This window comes from Diprion similis, chromosome 2 (assembly GCF_021155765.1).
Source record: "Diprion similis isolate iyDipSimi1 chromosome 2, iyDipSimi1.1, whole genome shotgun sequence".
In the NCBI taxonomy this organism is placed as follows: Eukaryota; Metazoa; Arthropoda; class Insecta; order Hymenoptera; family Diprionidae; genus Diprion; species Diprion similis.
This window is the reverse complement of record NC_060106.1, coordinates 13,448,360-13,470,764: the sequence shown is the minus strand read 5'-3', so window position 1 is coordinate 13,470,764 and position 22,405 is coordinate 13,448,360. Positions and strand designations below refer to the sequence as shown.

The 22,405-nt window shown below is 40.3% G+C and overlaps 3 protein-coding genes across 3 annotated transcripts in view; 2 read left to right on the top strand and 1 right to left on the bottom strand.

Annotated features, from left to right (window-relative positions):
• Window positions 1-113: 113 nt before the first annotated feature.
• Window positions 114-2,832, bottom strand: LOC124416333. Its single transcript, XM_046897288.1, has 5 exons — window positions 2,675-2,832; window positions 2,316-2,579; window positions 1,864-2,229; window positions 1,398-1,749; window positions 114-1,303 (listed from the first exon to the last, which is right to left on the bottom strand). Exons 1-5 carry the CDS (start codon window positions 2,774-2,776, stop codon window positions 768-770), a joined length of 1,620 nt encoding a protein of 539 aa, XP_046753244.1. The 5' UTR covers window positions 2,777-2,832; the 3' UTR covers window positions 114-767.
• Window positions 2,833-3,270: 438 nt separating this feature from the next.
• LOC124416335 (superoxide dismutase [Mn], mitochondrial) lies at window positions 3,271-4,573 on the top strand. Its single transcript, XM_046897291.1, has 3 exons — window positions 3,271-3,433; window positions 3,649-3,941; window positions 4,117-4,573. Exons 1-3 carry the CDS (start codon window positions 3,396-3,398, stop codon window positions 4,443-4,445), a joined length of 660 nt encoding a protein of 219 aa, XP_046753247.1. The 5' UTR covers window positions 3,271-3,395; the 3' UTR covers window positions 4,446-4,573.
• Window positions 4,574-4,923: 350 nt separating this feature from the next.
• Window positions 4,924-22,405, top strand: part of LOC124416332 (kinesin-like protein unc-104) — a 43,240-nt gene continuing 25,758 nt past the window's right edge. Inside the window, exon 1 of the mRNA XM_046897267.1 lies at window positions 4,924-4,983. The gene's annotated coding sequence lies outside the window, so the exon portion shown is untranslated. The remainder of the gene's footprint in view (window positions 4,984-22,405) is intronic.

The window sequence follows — 22,405 nt, the reverse complement described above, 5'->3', positions numbered from 1 at the left end:
AAGTCGTCCTGGACTCTGATTGGTTCCGCCATTTTCGAGGGAAGACCACCTTATAGATTTACGCGTGATACATAGTTTAAATGTAAATGATAGTCGGGAATATTAGGACGAAAGTACGTGTAATAATAAAGTCACTCATAATTTATTGTCTCATTGTGTTTTCGTCTATACAGTTATTGAGAAAAACCATATTTGGGCTCGAGTGAGGTTAGGTGAGTTTGACCGTCCTATTTATTCAAAATCTTACTTGACTGTTTATAAACCAATTTTTAATTTCTACCTAACTGATGAATGATGAAAACCTACGCAAAACTATCAATTACTTATTTGTGATAAAACATTCCTTTCAATTTCGATACTAAATTAGTGAGGAATTGGCTTGATTGCTGAAAGATTTGAGAAAAATGTGAGATTTTAGTCACAAGATTATTTATACTTTATACGGATATTATCGCATGCAAGTGATTTTCAAAAAAATGCGTTGACCAGCAAAGAAACAATTTATATAACCTAGATTCAGACTTCATGCATGTAGAATACGTATCGGATATATGAAAATTGAAGAGTACGAATAATAACAGTATTTCAAAAATATGTACAATCATGTGTAAACGTAAAGTTAGCGTGTCTAAACTATTAAAAGATTCCCCAAACACTTATAAAATTTTTGGAAAAGACATACAGATAGCAAAGCAAATCTCTACCACAGTTTGATATTGGATAATTTAAAATACATACATATGCTTCAATATTTTCTACCCGAAGCATTACACTTTCTTCTTGATGAATCCAAACTTGTTTGCAGTACTTCCAGGCAAAGTTTTTGACAAAGCATTGTTCGATTCTAGTTTATTGGTAACTGCCAATTTTTTCAGTCCTGATATATTCAGGGAAGCATTGTGCTTTGAAAATTCAGAAGAGCTAGCTTTTGGATCGGGTGAAACTCTTCGCTTTGCTGTTATAATCATTCTCGATTCTAAGGGATTAGACTTCATCCCACTGGTTCCAGGTCTTGGAGTATCGACTTTTACCTGGACTGGTTTGGGCGAGGGAAGTCGTCCCCCTAAGCTCCTTCTTTGCAGGATATTTCGACTAGTTGGAGTAGATTTGTCAGCTGGGGATTTCGTTCCGTCAAGACTTTTTCGGAAAGATGTTGCAACGTTTCTTCGTACCGATGATCTGTGTAGATTTGCATTCCTAGATGCAGGCTGAGCTGGCAGAGAGCAGCTAGATCCAGGTCGTGAATTATTTGTAGGGCTAATTCTGAGGGAGGTCTTCGGTGGAGCCGGTTTCAGGAATACGTCTTGAAAGAAAGCATATAGCAAATGAATCCACAATAACATATACTACATACTCTATGAAGTGGAAATTTAAAGAACATTCATTTAGTCAATTACCATCCAAGTTTGTATTTGAGCCATGCGGACTATTAGCCAGCATAACCAAAGCATGTTCCAGATTAGCTTTGGCTTTAAATAAAAAGTCTATAAAAGGCAGATCTTTCTCCTCACTCTGCAGTGATATTTGACCCAGTGACATACAAAGCTGAGGAACCGGGACTGGAGAGCTTGAAAGTTTTGGTGGAGATGGACGAGGCTCACCCTCTATGCTTGAGCATTCAATATCCATATCAAAAGTCTTCTGACGTTGAAGAGGAGCGGGATGCAACTGAGAAACCACATGAGACAAAATAGCCAAGTTAATGTTGCCTAACTCTTCCTTCAGAATCAGCTTATTATCTGAAGTTTTCTGAAAGATGATGACATTCAATTGAAAAATGTCTAGAAGTTGAGTTACAAATAAAATACGCAATTCAAATTGAAGACTAATATTTCAATCGTTACGCTTTTTGCATCTCCTTACTTGTGGATCATGCAGTGAAACACTGCAAGAGCGGTTTCTGGGAGAAATCAAAGGGGTTTCCAAAACCTTGTCATTCGCCACTTCATCGCGTTTAGTAAGTGTATCCAAAGATCGACATTTTGCTGTATTAAAATCGGATTCAGTATGTCGTCGCACAAATGGAATGCCCATTGCATTAGACGGAGGTTTTAAAGAGCATTCTCTAGCCGATACATTTAAATTTGAATCTGCATTCTGATTGATGTCTGGAATGTTTTTTATCAGCTTAAAAAGATGGTGTGTAACATCTCGAATGACGTTTGTGACACCTCTAGAAATTGTTGGTAAAAGGTTGCTACCAGTTTCTAAAACTTTGCTCATGTTCTCCTGATCAAAAAAAAAAACATATGTAAATGATTTTTAAGGATATCTGCTTCTCTTGAAACTTCAGTCAGATTTATCTTTTATATTACCGTGCTTCCCAAAGGGGCAGTGCCACTCACGCTCCAGAATGAAGCGTCCTTAGCGTCATCCTGATTTGGGCACTGACAACTAACATCTTCAAGCTCCATCACCGCTCTCATTTTTGAAGAGCCGCATTCTATAATAATTTTCAGGGTATCGTTTTTAGTTCCATTATGGCTATTATTATCCTCATGCTTTTCAAATTCTCGCAACCGAAAGCCAATCGCCTGAAGGAAGCACGCCAGTTCGGGGGCATCTGGTTTAATAATAATCTGAAAATGATCACACCACATTATGTTAGTCAACGTATGAATAAAATAATTTTTTGGTAACAAAGAATGACACATGAATAGTACACAGTCCTTACATCTTCCGATTGTCCAGCATAAAACCACTGCCCTACCCATTGGAAAAATTTTCGTTGAATTGAATTACGGTTTGAAATAGACACAACTCCGTTCTTGTCCATTGTATGGCTAGTACTGGAGGTCGTTCGTGCGAATTAGATACCCCTAACAGACATTTCAATATCAGTGTTTACGTTTTTTCACTACCATAATGTATAGGCCCACAGCTTATCCAATAGCAATATGTTCAGAAAATATTTATGTTGTAAATATAATACAACACAAGGAATAGATCGATTTATCATTAGACGTGGTAACAATTCTGTATTTATTTTCGACTGAACTATCACACTTTCATTCTCATTGTATTACGTGATTCATGTATTTCTGTATTATTCTCATAAAAATTTCTCAAGTTTAATTTTCTTGTACAAACACGCATTAGAAGAACTGTTTCATGCTGAAGTACCTGTATTTATTGCAATAAAATTAGCGTCAAGTAAATAATTAAAAGATAAGAAGGTAATATTATCGCGTTCAAATAATGGCGCTTGAAATTGTTCCAACGTTCCGTGTTTATTAATTTGTCCGAAGTCCATTCCAAGGTCTCGACGGGCCCATATACGTAAATACGTACCGTACTACGCAACCCGGCTCACCGGTTTACCACCGGATTGTTGCGACATAAGAAACTGCCGGTTCTATTGTGATAACCAATAATTGATCATTGATTATTAGACCATGTTTGCTGCAAGACGTGCCTTCGCAGCAGGGGCTCTGTAAGTATTGAATCACGTTAGAAGGTTTTAATTGTTTAAGTTGCGTATTATGTAATTGTTAACCTAAAAGTATTGGTTAATTTTCACAATGACATGTATCTAGACCAGTTAGATAATCCTCGATAAAGAATTTCATGAAAGCGACTTCGATCTGCATTGCTAAATACACCATTGTTCGCGGTTCTACATGACATCTTTTTCTAAAAATTTTTAAGAAGCACCAAGAATGTTTCAAGGCAAAAGCATACTCTGCCTGAGTTGCCCTATGACTACAGGGCACTGGAACCAGTGATCTGTGCAGAGATTATGGAGCTTCATCACAGTAAACATCACGCGACATATGTAAACAATTTGAACATTGCTGAGGACAAATTGAAGGAAGCTGTGAGTAAGGGTGACGTCTCTACCGAGATTGCATTGGCACCTGCGATTAAGTTCAATGGCGGTGGGCATTTGAATCATTCCATCTTTTGGAACAATTTGTCGCCCAATGGCGGGAAACCAGATGGTAAAGTTATACTTGAAATTCTCAGTTGGATATATGACTGAATGTTTTATTGATTTTTCACAATTTTTCTCAAGTATAATGAAAAAAATTATGAATTATTAATTATCAGTATTGAAATTTCTTCCCAAGGGTGCTGCTGAATGCCAGCTATATTTTCTTGATGTATTTTGTCCAGGTGCCCTCCTCAAGCAAATTGAAAAGGATTTCTCCAGCTTGGAAGAATTGAAAAAACGACTTTCGGAGGCCACTGTTGCTGTCCAAGGTTCCGGCTGGGGCTGGCTCGGTTACAATGCGAAAGATAAAAGGTTGCAGATTGCAGCCTGCGCTAATCAAGATCCTCTGCAAGCTACAACAGGACTTGTGCCACTGTTTGGTATTGATGTTTGGGAACACGCATATTATCTCCAGTACAAGAATGTCAGACCAGAATATGTTAAGGCAATATGGGACATCGCGAATTGGAATGATATCAATGATCGCTTCAAGAAGGCAGCTGGATGTTGAATGTACTGCCCCAAGCATTTATAGTTTCTAGAAAGTGACTAGAGACTCAAGGCGATTGAGTACTGGCTTTAAAATTAAATATCAATCTCTTACTTTATTACACGATCGAAATACTCCCGACATATTATTCGAAACTTCTGTATGCAATGTATGCAAACGTGTTAAACCGTGTAGATTACTTTATACATAAAGATATATTCTATTCAAAAAATAATTCTGTGTAAACAATCTTCCCCCGTCCTACAATATGTTAGATGACTTGATATTCTAATATATTCTAATATAAAATGTACAAGAATCGAACCCTTGGCTGATTACAGCACTTACAAATATAGTAAAGCTTTTTTGCAAATTAGTTTAGCAAATATTGCTCCTGTATTTCTCAATATTTGAACAAATTACGTCGCGTGACAAAAACGTATCGACGCTTCACAGGTATCGATCGCGCGCCCAGGAACGAAGGAACGCCGGAATTCGAACCACCTGATAGTATGGCTGGTCGACCTCAGCTGTTTTCGGATCTTCTTCGGCCTATCTGGTAAGTCAAGAGGTTACTTTCGCATAATGATAATTTCCATATTATTCAAAGTTTTCCAACACAATCGTCATTTCTTCGGTGTCTTTTTATCAGTCGCACAGCTCCTCTCGCTGAATCAATCAACGTCATATTAATAACTATTCATGCGAAGTTTGCATACAAAGTACTGTCAACACTTTGACAGCTTATTTATTTACACCCATTCATACTCAAACGGCAAGACGCGATGCGCGTCGTTTTTAGATTACCGATTCATTTTTGATCTTGGCAAATTCTAAATTAGTATCTCAAATCGAATTTCCGACAATATTTACGCGACTTCTTTATTTCTTCGTACAGCTCATGCCATGCATCGATACATGCGTAATTGTATTTTTGAATCGCAGCCAGAACAATGGGAGTCTTGAATTGAGCTCATTAATCGCTCGGCGAAATTTTTCTCGCAACTTTGTACCGTCGTTGAAATGATATACGATCAGGACGCAATACCTCTGCGAATTTGCAGTTTAATGGCTTCGTCACAGCGATTGATGAGCCAATTAATCGAACCTTATGATTCATCGTCCGAAAGTTTATCCATGCTGTAAATATCTAAAACCATATCGTGATCCGTTTGAAGGTGCAATTCCGTGTTTGCTCATTCTTTGCTCCAAAATAAACGAACAGTGCGTTCCATCGACGTATTACAAACGAGCTGAAAATATGTCCCCCGCAAAATGCGTCAGGTGTTATTGCAACTCGTCGCCGATAGATCCTCCTAATTTTTCTGATAAAAAAAAGTTGCTGGTTAGATATGTGTGACAAACTTATGACCGGATAACAATCATTGATTCCTGGGGTGGATGGCGCCGTGCGACTTGCAGCGTCGCGACGCCCCGCAAAACACGGGCGTGTTGGCAGCTATGATACCCACCCGTTCAATTGCACATGCGATAGATCTGGTTTGGTTCGTTATCGCTACGCTTCACTCGATAATTCTCCGATCATCAACACTAGCTACGATCTCCCTGCATGCGATGTAACTTTGCGGCCTCCCGATTGTTTGTAAACGGGAAATCCGAATACCGCCGAGACTGCAGTTCGTGTAAATTGCTAAGGGTAGCTCACGTGTTCTCACCTTGAGTGAATTTAGTCAAAGAGCGGTTAATGAGTTGAAATTTTTTTAATTTTCCCCGTCACGAGACGTGAAGAGCAAAGTAACTATACTTGAAGGATGATTGTGAGATTTTCCAATGTTTCATTTTACGAAATGTTCTCAAGGAGACAGGTGACCTCGATTATTGAGTCAAAGTGCGAAAATTCAAACTCGTAACGCAGTTAAAAGAGTTGTTTTTCAACGTGTATATACGTCGCTTCAATGCGAAATGAGAGGAAGAAATATACGGAGGCAGATTGTATGTCTACGTTTAGTTTTCTAACGAGATTCCGACAAAACGAGTCGCATTCGACCGTCCACTTTTACCACCATAAATCTCTCCAGCATCCAGCCGCGTTTTAAAACCACGCGACATACATTTTTGACGCTACGCATACCTGAGCTGAGCTTTCGAGGTAAGCGCGGGAATCGTATTAGCTAAGCTGCGGAGGTAAAACTGGGATCGTGTGCAGAGGCTGATGAAGTTATTAATTTATCAAAGGCCACCAACTCCACATCGAGTGGGAATTTTATACGAGAATTTCACTTCCGTCAAGGCTCTCCAGAATTTTATACTTTTATTCGCAAAAACTTGCGGGCTTGGATGTTATGCATATACTTCAATGCCAGGAGAGATGTCTCGTCTTTCGATCCCTTTGTCTCGTGCGGGAGTGATTCTTTTTTTTTTTTTTTTTTTTTTTTACTTTTTTTAGCATGCATCCCACATTCAGCTCGCTCTCTGATTTCTTTTTATCCATTCTGTATATGCGCTCGCTTTAATGAGTTTCGAGATTAACCACTGCTGATGCACCTGAGCAATATGCGGTTTATCGGAATTCGCGGTCATAAATTGCGTCCTCGCGTTATATTCGCGAAAATTCTTTTCTGTGCATCAATATCCAGTAATATGCCACTACGCAGACGTAAATGAGACTGTTGTTCATTCCATTTTCAAACTCAAAATTAAAATAAGCCTGCTTATACATAGGTATATAGATATAGCCGTATCCCTGAGTGCGGTAAAGTGGATACGAAACTTTTTTTGCACGATGGAAAATGTGTATAGCACTTTGCTGCCCAATCGTGCATGAAAATAAATCCCGTGAAGAGAACTGGGGCAGTGAGGGAAAAAGCTCTCTACACCCCACAGATTGACAATGTCAGAGACTGAAATGTGTCTGAAAGAATAAATCTTATACCATATTTTACAATATTTCAAATGAAAACGAGGTTATCTATAGATGGCACCTGGAGATTATCTATAGATACAGGTGGCTCAATTTCACACTGTTCGGATTCAAGCAAAATACCCTTCTACAGTTATTAAAACGGTTATAATTGTTTAGTGGTAGAAGTTGCGTTGAAAAGTGATCTTTAATCGTACTTCCAACTATTTCATTTTCACTATTCATTCTATCATACCAACCAATTATTTTTCTCTCTAGATAGGTATATAAACTTTTGCTGATTGTTAGGCTTAATTCATTGTTATTGGCAAGCATCAGTTTCGAAGAGTATAGCAGCCCCAATGTACGATTAATTTCAATATCGGTCCTGTCGCCGAGTATGGATCCTTTCAAGTAGAATTCACCCGTCGCATCGTGAAGTGTGCGAAATGACAAGAGTAAAAACCGATGCTCTACGATCAGAGTACCTACCCGCAGCAGTGTGCAGGGTGCATCGTGAACGGGTCGCTAGACCCGCTGGAGGCCTCCTTGGGTAAAAAGGAACTTTGCTTTCAGTCCGTCAGTGTCTGCGGCAGGAGGTGAGCCGGGTTGTAGTCGAGCCAGGCCGGAGCCAAGGGTTGAGGGTTGAGGGTGCGGGTTGAGGGTTGAGAGTTGAGGGTTGAGAGGCCCTGCGGGTCGTGGTGGGGTCCTGGTGACTCACGTTTTCCGTTGCCGGGGCGGCGGTGATGCCTACACGGATACGACGCGGAGGGTAGCGAGGAGGCGGTCGAAACCTCGGAGAGGCAGGCGAGGGGTGCCGTGCACCAGACACCATCGATCTACGGTGCTTCGCACTCTATTTCAAGTCAAACCTGCCTTGCATCCTCCTCATTTACGTGTCCCACACCCCTTGCGCTGGTGCATGAATCGCAGTTTCCTCGACCCCTCGTAACCCCGAAACTCGTTTCATCTCGTTGATTCATTCATCCCTTCGCAGTATCTTCGAACGTACTTCATTTCCGGTACGTACCGCGAGATCCGTGTGTCGGAAACACGTCGCATTTCCAACGCTCGGCGGTTTACTGTCTATCTTTTTATCTTCCCGTGTCTTCGTTTAGCGAAGTTACGATAAGTGATGGTGAAAAGTACTTGCCTGACCACCGATCGAAATGGTCAACAATTTTGAATTTACTTAACGTGAAATTTCCAATATGGGGTTGGATTTTCTCTCCGCCCCTCCTGCAGTCTCTCCTCTTTTCAATTCTGTATCACATTTCTTTTGTACGTATATATTGACGTATACATATATACATATACGTCAGGTGGGTATACACGCTCCGGGCAAACTTTATGTACTGAAATATACGTTCGGCTTTGAAATCTTGCCCAAGTACCGCGTCGTCTAACTTTACATCGGTAGAGTCGAGCGGCAGAACCCGTGAAAAACCATGCGCTCGGAATTTATAATTTACAACATAGGTCCCGTACCTAAGAAATATAACGGTTCGCCGAACACGGACCCTTTGTTCGTTACCCACCTTCTTTCCATCCCGAAGGTAGTTAATTATCCGACGCGCTATATGATATATAACTCGAAAGTTTGCCTCGATAAGAGACCCGCAGGTCTTGCATCGGAGTGTGATTTTCCTCGCGGCGTGAGAGGACGGTAGAAAAAATCGGGATCCAGTAAAAGTGGTGAATTAAGCGAGTTCGTGGTTTTCCCATTTCCTTAGGTACTTCTTGCAATTTTCAAGTCGTTATATGCACGTGCAAGAGTTTCCTCCTTTCGCTGAACTCGTTCCTTTAATTTAACGAACTCTTTCAGTATTTCCGCGACGCGTTGCGCACTCGTTTCTCCTTCGTCCTGGGGGCAATTTTTCTTTCCGTCTCGCCGGTTTCCCCGTATCTTTGCAACTCCATTTACCCACCCTAGAACGGCGAATAGCGAAGACATGTACATACTTAAATAGACGGTACGCTCACAATGACGTATACTCTGGTCCGTTTCAATTGTACCTATGGGAGATCAAGAAACCCATATATGTGTACTTCTGTTTGCTCTAACAGCAGGGTTACGACCAGCAGAAAAACATGCTCTACGGCACTCTGGAACTAGATCGAAGTCGCGGTGGGAAATGAACGAGCGAAAATTGTCGGGGTAGAGAAAAGTGCCCGAATGTTCAGAAACTGTTTTTCAATTCTCTGTAGTCACCGTTTCTACGATCATAGATATACACCTATGTACTTACCTATTTTTATATAAGCACGTGTGTATATAATACACATCGCGACACGGTAGAATTTCTGGAGTGAGAAGGAAAAGTTATGCTCACCTATTACACACGGACGATACTGAACTCATATTTGTGTTTCATTTTTCTTGCTTATAACTTTTTCATACTTATGGTTTGTTTTTTATTTATACGGAGCAAGAGCCGAGTTGGATAACTTTGAGTCTAACACGGGCTTGCTCTTTGATCTCAAGGAGTAAGTGAGTTGTCGTCGTTGGGGATATTTCAGCCTCTAACTCGCGTTACAGAAGCTTTCTTTCGGCGAGCAAGAGGTTTCTGCATTTTTCAGACTCACATACGTATGTATAACTCTACATATGCAGACACGGATAGTGCTCTTTGCACTTGAAAAAAATATCCTTTGAGAAAAGCTGCTTCCTACTCTAGCTTTCAACGAAAAGCTTGCCGGTTACTTCGGGCGAAAATTTTCAGAAAATTATTATTATTCATCGTTCATTTCTTCGTCTCGTATCTAGTTGAATTTTTTGTTTTCAAATTTAAAATCGGCACGTCTTGCGTTTTAACCATACAGGATGGATAATTAGGTTTAGAACCCCAAAATTTTTTCTGCTCTTCGCGCTGATTAACCGTAAAGAACTTTGATATTTTATTCTAATCCGTCGGTTGAATTCTTATGGGGGAATTCTTTTCCAATGAAATATTGTGCGTATAACAAATATCACGCGCCTCATGGCACGTGAAAAAAAAAATGCTGATTTTCAAGAATATCCTTAAATCTTCTTTCTCATATTCTTTACTCCCTTCCGCGTTTTGTACGTGTATAGGTTATACATTCAGCGTATCCTGCCACATATACCTTCTCTTCCATCGTAACTTCGGACGAGTTTAATCAGTCGGAATGAAGCATCTCATACGAGAGCATATTGCGCGCTTCTCTCTTTATATTCATATGCAAGAATCCCCTGTTCTGCATACCCACATCTTTGAGCTTTTCTGGCTCGCATGTCTGTAACCGTTCCACCAGCGCCACCCATCCACTTGATCGATTGTCGCCCTCAAAATCGATTCCTACGTACCTACATGTGTGTTGTATTCCTATAGCCCTGACTGAACTGGCCTACGTAGCACACAAAGCACATGAAGTAATGACCCTTCAGCACAACCTTGTGCCCCTACATCCTCGTGCGATTTTTCTAACAACGATTTATATTGCAATCCGCGAGGTCTTCTGCACGCATGTAACATTATGGCGTATGTTTATTGCACGACATCCTCGGGGTTGTTCACGTTTTGGGCGTAATGTAATACGCGATTATGCTTGTTCGAAAACATTCGTCCCCCCTTTACTATATCGACACAAGCTGCGGTTCATATACATAACGTGTAGAAAAATATTTGCGGATACATTCGCGTCCGTTTCCGGTTACGCCGTAATAACACTACTCGAAAATTTTTAACCGTAACAATTTTTATACCTACACCTATTCTCCTGACCCGAGTGCGTATATCCGTGCATTGATTACTTGATTCTCTTAGGTGATATTTTCTCTTCATATTTTCCACTTCATTTTACATCGAGATCGGAAAATTTCCTTATAGCGTGTAGAGGCCTCGAACCATCGCCGTTATTTTTATCTTTGATATTGTTTCCCACGGGAGATTTGGTTGCTTTTATTTTCTTCTATATGATGGGTATGCAGAAGTTGCGTCGTCCTGGAGATAAAGCTACCGTTCTGTAGAATTGGAACGACAATGGATGAAAAGATTTTTTTTCCTTTGATGATTACGAGAGTGATGAATGAATAAATGTACAATTCCGACATTAATCGCATGTTTTTAGGGAAATATTTTCCGGCGGTTTTCTCGAGAAGCAAAAGCGAGTAATACAGTCTTAAAAACGAATATAAGTACAGCTTCACGGTTGCCATATTTTATTCAATTCCATCACTGTAAATCTCAACACACCGCATACGCATTCCGTTACAGCAGACCGAAATTAAAAAGTATTTTCAATTTCTGATAATCAGTTTGAGCTACGGAACGCAATGTTAATATTTACCGCAGCTGAACCCCGATCAAGATAAACGGATTAACTGATATTCGGCCCTTTCTGACTTCCCTTCCTTCCTTTCTCCCGTTTCGCTACCGCGGTATTTCCTCCTCCCATAATTTTTGTCTCATTCGATTCAAACTCTTTCCTTTTCCCTTCTTCTCCCGCTGCTTCTTCCGAACTTCTTAGTTCGCTTATACAGTTAACCCGGATCCGACACGCCCTTGCAGGTCGAGCCGTACGTGTCTTCTTTTCTTCTTCATCTTCCATCAAAGGGAGTGGATCGCCTCTTCACCCCCGGAATCGATGTCTTCTAAAATTACTATGTAAACTGCGTATTTTCTCTCTCTCTCGCCGTTCATACTGCCTAACATATTTTCCACCCTCCTGGCTATTCGCCAAAATTCAAATACATGTATAAGGGAATCGTATAACGCGATGATGCAAGGCTTTGTTTCCTTTGTACTATATATTATGCACATAGCAAATGCCGAGTATCACTGAGTCATATTACGTATACTATACATATATATATATACAAGCCTAAGAATTTATAAAATTGTAAGTTTCATGCGAAATAATGCAATAAAATGAAAGAGATACATAATATGCGACAAAAAATGAACGCGTGCGTTTGCCAAACTTTCGAAGGTAGATATAGTCAAGTTTGTTCTACCTACAGGATCTTGTTTTCCGTCGTACAAATTTAAGGAGTTCTTTATCGCATTAGTCGGTATATACACCTGCCCTGAAACGTTAATTATCTCCGACAGATCACTGCAGCGGATCTTAACGGTATAGTCGTTAAACTTGCATGAGAGAACTTCGTCGAGTTGTAGCTGTCGTCCACAGACGACATAACAAGGTAATTAGCAATTATAGGTTCACTGCGTGCAGGGTGATAGTTTCGGGATGAAATCTCTGCGATAACTTTAAACTCAAGTGCATGCAGGCATGCCGCATTATATTCATCCGAAGCTTGATCAGTCGTCGATTAATCAGGGGCGTGATTTCTTCGCGTGAGAATCATGAGGTGCTTTTAGAATTTCAAACCAAGGCCCAACGGCGGTAAGGATATTTGAATGAATTCCATGGTTTCGGCCCCTATAATACAGCGAGGCCGGTATAACATACCAAACGGCCTGTTCGATTGCGGAATATGAAATGACCGGCATTGGAGGATCAAGGTGGCATCGAATTGGATCAGATTCCCAAGGCTCAGTGGCTTCGTATCTCTCCTGTTTACTCCCTTTCGTCTTTTCCTCGCTTCTACTGTGCACGGGAGAAAAAACGGGGATGATCATATCTACCGCCTTGACGGCTTTAACAAAGTACTTCCCATGACCCCGTTGCAGGAGCCGCACAATCCGACCCTGTATATAGATTATGTATCATATACTTATTTCTTTTCACCCTGCTGCTCATTGTCAGCCAGATTGAATGGACCTCTTTCTCCATTTTATTTCGAAATATTACTATACAAGCCTCTTTTAATTGACTCGTCGTGTTTTTAATTACCCGCGGAGACAGGATTCGCTTCATTTTCTACCTTTATTCTCAAGGTATTTCGTTCGTGGTTTCGCTAATTACAGGCGCATCCATATATATATAACAGAACTGTGCCCATCTCAACGGTACGTATTTTTTGACAAACCTTAATTGGCTTCAAGTCGTATATTTTTTTGTTGAATTTTAACGCAGGAAAGAATTAATTTTAACTCATCTAACCTGGAACAACTTTTCACATGATTAAAATAACCCAAAATAACTCTCCTCGAGCCCAAATGCCGCTGCGTTAATTATTTTTAATTGATACGTCGATAGTAGAGCACAATACTGCGCATACCGAACCCAATAATCGATATAAGGTATCTCTGTCGCCTTAGAGACACCTACTCTGGAGTTTTGAGGCTGCGCTGCCTGAGTATATCGGAACTCTGAAGCCTGAATCTAGTCTCGGAGACAAGTTAGCAGATGCAAATTCTTAGGGAAAATGCAGTGCACGTAGCTGCAGCGGTCTCAAGAACCTCGTGACTGCAGTCGTCGTACGATCGCACCACGTTGTTCTGCACGAGCTCTACACGGCAACATCTCGTGATAAATAAAAAGATTCCTTCCGCGAAATTGACAGATAGAAGGCAATCGATAACCGAAGAAACGTGGAGCTACGTCATGAATTATGCGATATTCTTCTAAACATAATTCGCGTGAAAACAGTATAATATGCATGTGATGCGGTACCTGTAACGTGAAATTACATGTTCGTTTATCGATGTAAGAGAGATCGGCGCCGCCATAGGACACCATAACGGAGATATATTGAGCTAGAAAATCCGTTTGAGTCCGAGGAAAGTGAGGAAAAAGAAAGGCTTTCGAAATCTGCATAAATTATGTATTTAACCCACGTTCTTACAGCGGAGCATTTCGCGGTTCCACTGAATGGGAATCCATGGAACGGCTTCTATGGTGTCGTTTCTTCGTCTACACGTGTTAATTTGGAAAAAACTGCCCGAGTCCAACGAGTTGGGCTTAGAGAGCTCCTAATTGGGCCATGCACAAGAAATTGGGAGCCATGTGTTGGCTGTGGAACTGCGCAGGAGCTGCAAACGTCTCCTTCTTCTTCTTCTTCTTCGTCTTCTTCTTCTCTCTTTTTTCACTTTCTTTTTTTGTTACAGTATCACGATACTCCATTGCGATCCCGGTACACGCACTCATCCGATTACACGTGATTTCATTTTCTTCGTAAACACGAAAGGCATGAGATGGCTAAATCCAACGAAGCCTGCTTGGCTGAAACCGTAATCCACACGCGGTGTAAATATAGGTAGAATATAGTTCTACACGGTTATATTGTAAAGAAAGTAACCGCGGATTATCTTTTTTTCTGTTACCCTTGTCAGAAAAATTCGATCTCATTCGAACGAACTGTATCCCGGACTTTGCAAACTTGTTGGAAAAAATCTGCAGTCTATCCAAATATATATTTTTTTTTTTCAATATTATTGTGATATGAAAAAATATTCTTACAGGCGATTTGTAGCTTACAACTGATTGCCACTAGTTTTTACATTCGTAACGTCGAGAAGTTTTTTGTTGAAATTTGATTTCTAACAAAATAGGTACATACGACACTCTCCGCCAATTCAGACATTTTTTCTTGGTATCTGTGATTTTTTTTCTTTTAGATTTTATATTCGATCATTTTCGAATTGAACTTTTTTTACATTAATAGGTACGACTTCTATCGGGAAAGTCTGGCAAAAAGCTGTTTGCACATCTTTGCAATACGATAAGTCCTCTTATAATGTAAAAAAAAATCGGAATGAATTCTATCCATTCAATCGGACACCTTACGTATCACAATTCGATATTATAGGTTTAATTTCATTACATAGCTGATGCTCTGTGCTACCTCAATTTTTCTGTAGTTAGGTATATTTTTTTTACATATCCCAGAAGATTTTTTTAAATCGAAAGTGATTACAGGTGAGAAGGATAGTTATTTGAATTTTTTTCTTTTCACAACAGCCTATAAATTAGCGATGAGAATAAAAACATATAAGATCAATCGCATTACAAATTTAAATGAAAAACATTGTTTGCAGCGACATTTTTGTTGCCAAACTTAACGAATCCAAATTACATGAATAACAAAAAGATAAAATATTCCTCTTGCTAAAAGATTGATTTACAAAACTGAAAAAAAATTCACCAAGACTACTTTCAAGTTATACCAAAATGTGGCCAATTTTCGACGGCATCCAAAAGTGTTATTGAAAAAAAGTGGCTTAACTGGTAGAGAATGCCTTGTACACCGTTTATAGAGGTTACCAAATATCCGCGAAATAATGATCGATTTGTTTGTGACAGGAATTCGGTTTCCATTTGCCAGGCAAACGTCGAATGTGATAAAAATATAGAAAATTGTATTTACCAGAAGAATGAACAAAAAAAAAATTACTCACCCTGAATGTGAATTCTACGTGCTCACAGGAAGTAGTTTGTACTTACGTTGCACTCTCTTACACTGGAATAGAGGTCCAACAAGACTGGAAGCATTGTTACGTGAAACAGGCATACGAAAAGCGCGGTGGTAAAATTTCCTCAATTTTCTACAAGCTACATACTGTTTCTCTACTTACTTTCTCCAGTGTTTGTAGTGGAATTTGTCTGCTTTTGATGTTAGCCAGAGCATAATAATTCGCAATCTATTATCGATTACAAACACGATGTTACAAACGTACTTTGCTGGTCGCAAAGGTTACGAGCACAAAAAATTCCTCTATACTGTGGATACAACCGATATTTACGTAGCAATATTTATCGATAATTACGTATCTCAACTAACTAAGTGCTCACTTACACTTTATTGAGTCTGTTCAATTGTTCCCACTGATAACGTGAGTATCTGTGCTGTGTACGAATCGTGCACATAATTGTCTGCTGCGTTTCTTATCAATTACCGATATAAATCGGTGGAAAAATTGTTTACATAGTAATTTCAAAGAGCAGGAATCACAACGATCGACCTATCTTACCGCACTTGTCTATTCGTAATAAATTATACTTCCTCGCCTCGCGTTATACTGTTCGTGAAATTACGTTTATATGTACGTCTATGAATGATGCGAGCTCGTTATACACGCTACACTTGCTGCGAGAGTTGCACAGTAATGTAGAGTGTAGGAAATGGTAAATAGGTACAATAACTGCAGTTGTGATAAAGAGCCGACAAATTTAACGAGCTCGTTGACATTAAGACTCAATGATAATATGTCTACGACGAATGTATCAAATATTCGTACGTAATTACATTGCAATCTACCTCTGTTCTAGTGATGAAAATACTAAAATACAAAGGAATAGTTCAATTTTCACTCTCGTCGTTCAGTGTCCATTTGCAATTGTAGGATTATCGCCCTGCCATGGCGCCTCTGAGACTGCAACCCTTATAGTCCTTGTGGCGAAAGGTTTAGACTCTATGGAAAGTTTCGTCCACGGTTATGTTGTATACTCAGTCATCCGTGAAAGTGGTCCATCGTTAACACGATAGTGCTCTCAACGACTGGACAAACTTTGCAGGAATCCTGTCATAACACGTATTTGAGGAATAAATAAATTTTGCGAAAGTAAAATAGCAAGAATTTTTCAGGCGTTATCTCGCTCATTTTAATGCATATAATTTTTTTCACTTCTGGATGTTAACTGAATTTGTGGACTGCATAAACCGAGAAGAGCTGCAGGCTTAATCGGAAGGATCTGCCACGTTAGGGCATCATCCATTCATACATGTATCGACCTATTCGCCAGAATGGTAGCTACGTTACGTTTTCAATATTTTATGAATTGCCCTACACCGTCGTGCGTCGTTTGGCAGTCCCGACTTCCAGTTGCCCCAGTTTTTTAAAAATTCATCCTGTTCCTGATGCGCCAGAGTATACGTGAACTATTTTTTACCTTGGAAATATTCACGCCCGTTTACCGGAACATTCTTGACGTCGTCGCTGTCCATCTTAATGCCAGTATATCCTATCGTCCTGGTATATTCAGAGAAACTGTTCAGGCGCATGTGTTATACATACATGCGTGCAAATGTACCGATCGTTGTGTGAAAAATAATAGGATATATTTTTTCCCAATGTGCAAAAACAGCTCCGGAATCCTAGAACCTTGTTTTCACGTTCTTGACTATCTTTGCCTTGGATACACGTGACAACGACGATTTGAGGTCAAAGAGCCATTATCCTTTTCATGGTTTGTGGATTGAGCGAGGTCAGGGTGTTGCGAATCATGCCATCATGGCCGCAGGGGGATCTACAAAGGGATTCAGGATTCTGCGTAGAAAACTGTCCACGCGGTACGAGTATTGTCTGCATACCAGCGAGCCTGTGCAGCCATCCAGAAACTGTGGAGGCGGATTTTGACTCGTCGATTAACGCGAAAAATTGAATGGCTTCGGGGTTGTTCTGAACGCTGCGATGCGAGGATTTTTCACGATGAAGCTTATGAATATTAACCAGATAAAAAGGGTGGGATTGCGTTATACAAAGCCCTGGAACTTGCCACCCCCGCAGTTTTTGACCCTCGCTTAACTCGTAATTCCCAATTGACTTGTTCATTTCATATATCGATCCTCAACTCTAACAGTTAGCGTATATACTCGTAAGTACGTATAGAATTCAATTACACTCGTGTCTTCCTACGTGACCTTGTCTCCGGTGGCAACCTCGAGCACAAAACGTGGACGGTTTCGTTTAGCGCTTACATATAAAATCAGCTCCATTCGAGCCACAGAGACTAAAAGAGAGAACTCACACGTCACGTGGGAAAACGGCTCGTGCAGATCAAAGGGAATGAAAAGTTCGCGGATTATACAGCGGCACACGTGCAGTATCCATATAACAAAACTTGCATCGACGCGTGAATGATGTTGTCACGTCTGACCATTGCACCGTACATTCGTGTCGGATGGTAGATGAAGGGTTTTGTTCTTTCTTATTTGAATCCCAATTCAGACGCACCATCATTTTTTTATTTATTTTTTTTTTATATCCAACAACTTGGGCAAAATTTTCAACCGAAATTTCACTCTATAATACCAAACTGAATACAAAATGAATTATATTACACAGAGGCAGAGGAAAGTTTTTGGACTATTTTCAAAGCTCCAAAATTGGATATCATCTAACTTTAACATATAAAACGTTTTTACCAGGCGTGTCACTTCTACATGCCTCGTCCCGTTCCCCTTTCCTTTAAACCCTGCAAATGAATTACAACTGCGTGTAAAATCGTCCACACGCCTCTGCTATACACATGACGTCATATATTATTCTCTGTATACGTTGCCGACTTATACATTCAGGTATATGAGGAAAAATTTGGCCCGTAAAGCTGTTCGTTGAAATTATCCGAAATTTCTCTACTTCGGCCGATTCTTATCACTGCACGATCGCATGTCCCTTTTTTTTTCTCTTTCCGTGACAAGATCCTACGCGATAAATATAACAGGTGAAAATTACTCTGTTGAAATTTTTCGCTTCCCTCAGACTTTCGGTAGAGATAATTTTTTTTTTGTATCATTGTCGTTGCAATTTCATCGTATCCGGGTGCGGATGAAAACAGAAGTGTTCAGACGATAAAGCGCCTTGCAGTGGGCGTTTCTTTCAGCGAGCTAACAAACAAGCCAGCCAAACAAGCCTTCAAAGTATCGGACTCCCAAAGACCTCGTTTATACGCCGTAAAAATTATCAAGAATCTCCGAGCTTCGTTGTTGAATTGACTCAAAATGCTGGGACTTAATCCTTTACTTCAAATATCCGAATATTTACCTCCATTATCTTGGCACTCACTTGCCCAACGCCAGATGAAATCGACCGGTTCTTTGTGTCTGAATAAGTACATGTAGGAAAAAAAATGAAACAAAAAAAAAAGAAAATAGAGAAAAATTCCTCGCTAACGCTGCAACCAGTTTTTTTTTTATTCAGCATTTAGAGTTTCACATTCTGAACACCAAATTCACTCGATACACATAATTCACTGTCTCTTACGACTATATGCGTCATCATTGATGTCGGTCTGTCAACGAGCTTCGATTAAATGCATAAAAATACTTTTCCTTCGCTTTCTAACTACGAAAGAATTCCTGACGAAAGGCAGGAGGTCGTAGAAATTAACAGAAATCTACGTTAAATTTAATTAAATCGAAATTCTCTAACAAACGTTATTTGGACGGGCGAATTAATCCTGAATATATATGATTCGATATACCTACCTTACACGACCTGGCACCTACGGCGCTTGGAATTGTTTCCAACGAATATGAGACGGGGAAGAGTTTGAACGAGCAGAATTTCTCCCACACCTATGTATTTAATGAGGGCTTTGTACAGGCCTATAGAGGCAAGTCCAATCCGCCATCGCGGATAAATTTGGTGTAACCTTTCTCGAAGCTCCGTCGTCCTTAACTAGAGTCGACTACCCGTTGCCTTAATTAATATCCGTGCCAACCTTCCGACGCCATACTGTGTAACCATTGTTCGTAGCATATGCTTACTTCTGCTTCCCAAAATAACGAGACTCGCCTCCTCTTCTTTCACCTCTGAAGTTCACCGATCAGCTTTACTCACTTCGTGTTATTTAACTCTTCAGGGTCACGACCAAGTCGCCCCAACTTATTGTTAGCTTTCAGAAGCTATCATGGTTTTATCCACGCCTGCATGATTACGTTGGTACGTTTTCGAAATTGATTACAGGTTTGCTGGGCTCGACGACAGTCTCTCTATAGGTACGTTTGCGGATCGACATCGTTGCATGCTTGCTCGCGATTCGATAAAGCCGGTGACGTCGCGTGGCAAGATTCCCGGCGCCAGAAAGCTCGGGTAACAGACAGCATTTCACGGTTTAAATTAAATTCACTCGGACCATACCGATGCCTGGTAAGTTTCTGGTCTCGGTTCACTAACCCGAGGCTCGAGTCTTCGATTCAAGCTTCGTCCCATTTCCTGCCAATTCTATGGGACTCGCTTGCTCGTTTCCATCTGCATTCCCTTCTACAAGGTACGACCGTTCGATGTTCACTAGGCGTGAGATCCTCGGTCAAGGGTTCCAGGCTTGTCTTTCGCATTCACGGTTCATGGCGCAACCGACATCCCTCTGTGACCCTAATACTAATCTTCCTGCCGCGTAAAATCCTCTAATTAAACAACTCGGTCTTTGTAAATTTGTTAAAATTCATGAAGTGATAATTGGAATGAATTATACGCAGTGGTCTGATGATGTATTTCAAAGAGTCCGATTCACGATATGAAAGCTTGAGTTATTGTTTCTTCCTTGAACCCTGAATTTAATAATTATGGAATTTTTCATCGGTATCTAATGAGTTTACTTCGTTGTTTATGCAGCGTGTACCTTTCCTTAATGGCGCCATTATTATTTATATTCCGTACTCGCAGGCACTAACAATCGATCTTTGTCACTCATGTGTATAGAACTTTTGCGGAACAGCTAATTTGGCGTTATTTTGAAATACTGGTAAGCGAATATCGTATCGACATCGTTCGTTTGAAACGAGAATATGTTGCCGCACCGTCAAATCTCTTCATTTTTACGACACCCACCCCGTACAATCACCGCTTGTAAAATTTGCCCATCCGTATCATGTATATATGAGAGGGATGGAAATGGACGACCATTCGTTCGAGGTTGCTCGCGTTTTCTTTCTCTGGGCAAATGGAAAATCCATTCTTTCCCGGCCAACCGAAGGACGTACGCAAGTGAAGGAAAACAATTGGAATTAGGTTTACCACTCACGTTGAACACCTTCCACCACACCTGACAAAAGATTTGCCAACAACTCGGCTTCTGTAAGCCTCGATTATTCTTGGATAATGGAAAATTACTGAAGAAACATGGCCTAGGAATCAACAATAGGCGGTGGAAAACTTTTCGACAAGTCGGGCTTTCACGTACCGACAACAATCTCACAACACGAATTGTCAGTCGTCGACCACTTTTGAAGATTGAAGAAACTGCAGCGAAGCAGTTGAAAGCGAGCTTTTTTCTTGTGCATTTACTGCGCAAGCGAATAGAGTTGGATATTGGGAATTTGAAGAACGATTTATAATATTCAACACGCAATGGCTGAGCCTGTGCAGAAGAGTGAGGGTCATTACTCAATGGCAAAACTTTGTATTATTAAACTCTATGTTCAGCCAATAAAAAATCTCGTTAAATTCCGAGGTTTTTTCTTCGCTCTGCGTTGTAATTCAGCTCCGATATTTCACGATGTTCCACACAGTGGTGAGATAAGTACTTTTGGTCGTTTTATTTAGCCTAACTATGCAGTAACAGCTTTTAGTTGGCAAATATCCCCAATAAAAATGTTATATATCTTGCAATGGCATCCGTCATAATTTTAAAAAGCAATCGCAGGAATTGACAGAGTAACGATATCGAATGAAAGTTTTTCGTTCAAAAAGTTTACGAGCTTTCTCGCTAGCCGTATAAGGTGCATCAGTCTTTCATGTAATCGTTTAATATTTTGTTACACTCCCGCGGGAGACGCTTTTCAAGAGTTTATTGTATATATATCCCGTTTTTTACGACAAGTTTGAAACAAGATTCCGAATCAGATGTGGGTGTCCTTATACCTACACATTTTCAGCCATCAAATTTCCCCGGCATCAGTCATCTGAGATATTTTAGGCTTCACGTGAATGCTCAAAATGGTTTATGGACTAAATAAGGATAAATACTGTAAAATATTTGGCATGCTTCGATTAAATTTCTGAAATTTCCTTATTTACGAACTAGAATCTGTATGCCAAGATACGTAGGTTTCAGGTCGGAAATTCAGCACGAAAACTGTGCCACGGTCACCCGCACTCAGCTGAGGCGCCTGGCAGCTCGAGTATTTGGTGAAATAAAATCTCATTCCGTTTAATTGACGAAATTCCCGAGTAAGCTTTGCAGAGGTAGGTAGGTAGGTAGGTATTTCCGTGAGTAATGCTTTCAGGAAACATTTGCAACCGAACCTCACTGAACGAACGACGATGTTGAAAAATGATCGCCGATGCGGGTCACACACCTCGATTACAATCTCGGGCCCCAATCTATCCGTTGTATTAAAAATGAGTAAGACAGACCCACTCCAATGAAGATAGTCGTTGAGACAAGGCGGAGTAGCAATGTGTATATTGGCTCCCCGAGCAACAGCTACTTAGACTTTCACCCCGTGTCAAGGGCAATCCGATGTCGCCCTTTCTTTCGAAAAACTAAACTTCAGTCTGCCGAATGCGTCTCACTCTCCCCATTAGTC

Excerpts from the sequence above, each read along its gene's own strand:
- LOC124416335 (XM_046897291.1), top strand. The coding sequence starts at position 3,396 with ATGTTTGCTGCAAGACGTGCCTTCGCAGCAGGGGCTCT. Across the intron at positions 3,434-3,648 it reads GCCTTCGCAGCAGGGGCTCT|AAGCACCAAGAATGTTTCAA; the intron begins GTAAGTATTGAA and ends AAAATTTTTAAG. Across the intron at positions 3,942-4,116 it reads CAATGGCGGGAAACCAGATG|GTGCCCTCCTCAAGCAAATT; the intron begins GTAAAGTTATAC and ends TATTTTGTCCAG.
- LOC124416333 (XM_046897288.1), bottom strand. The coding sequence starts at position 2,776 with ATGGACAAGAACGGAGTTGTGTCTATTTCAAACCGTAATTCAATTCAA. Across the intron at positions 2,580-2,674 it reads ATGCTGGACAATCGGAAGAT|ATTATTATTAAACCAGATGC; the intron begins GTAAGGACTGTG and ends GATCATTTTCAG. Across the intron at positions 1,750-1,863 it reads TTTCACTGCATGATCCACAA|AAAACTTCAGATAATAAGCT; the intron begins GTAAGGAGATGC and ends ATCATCTTTCAG.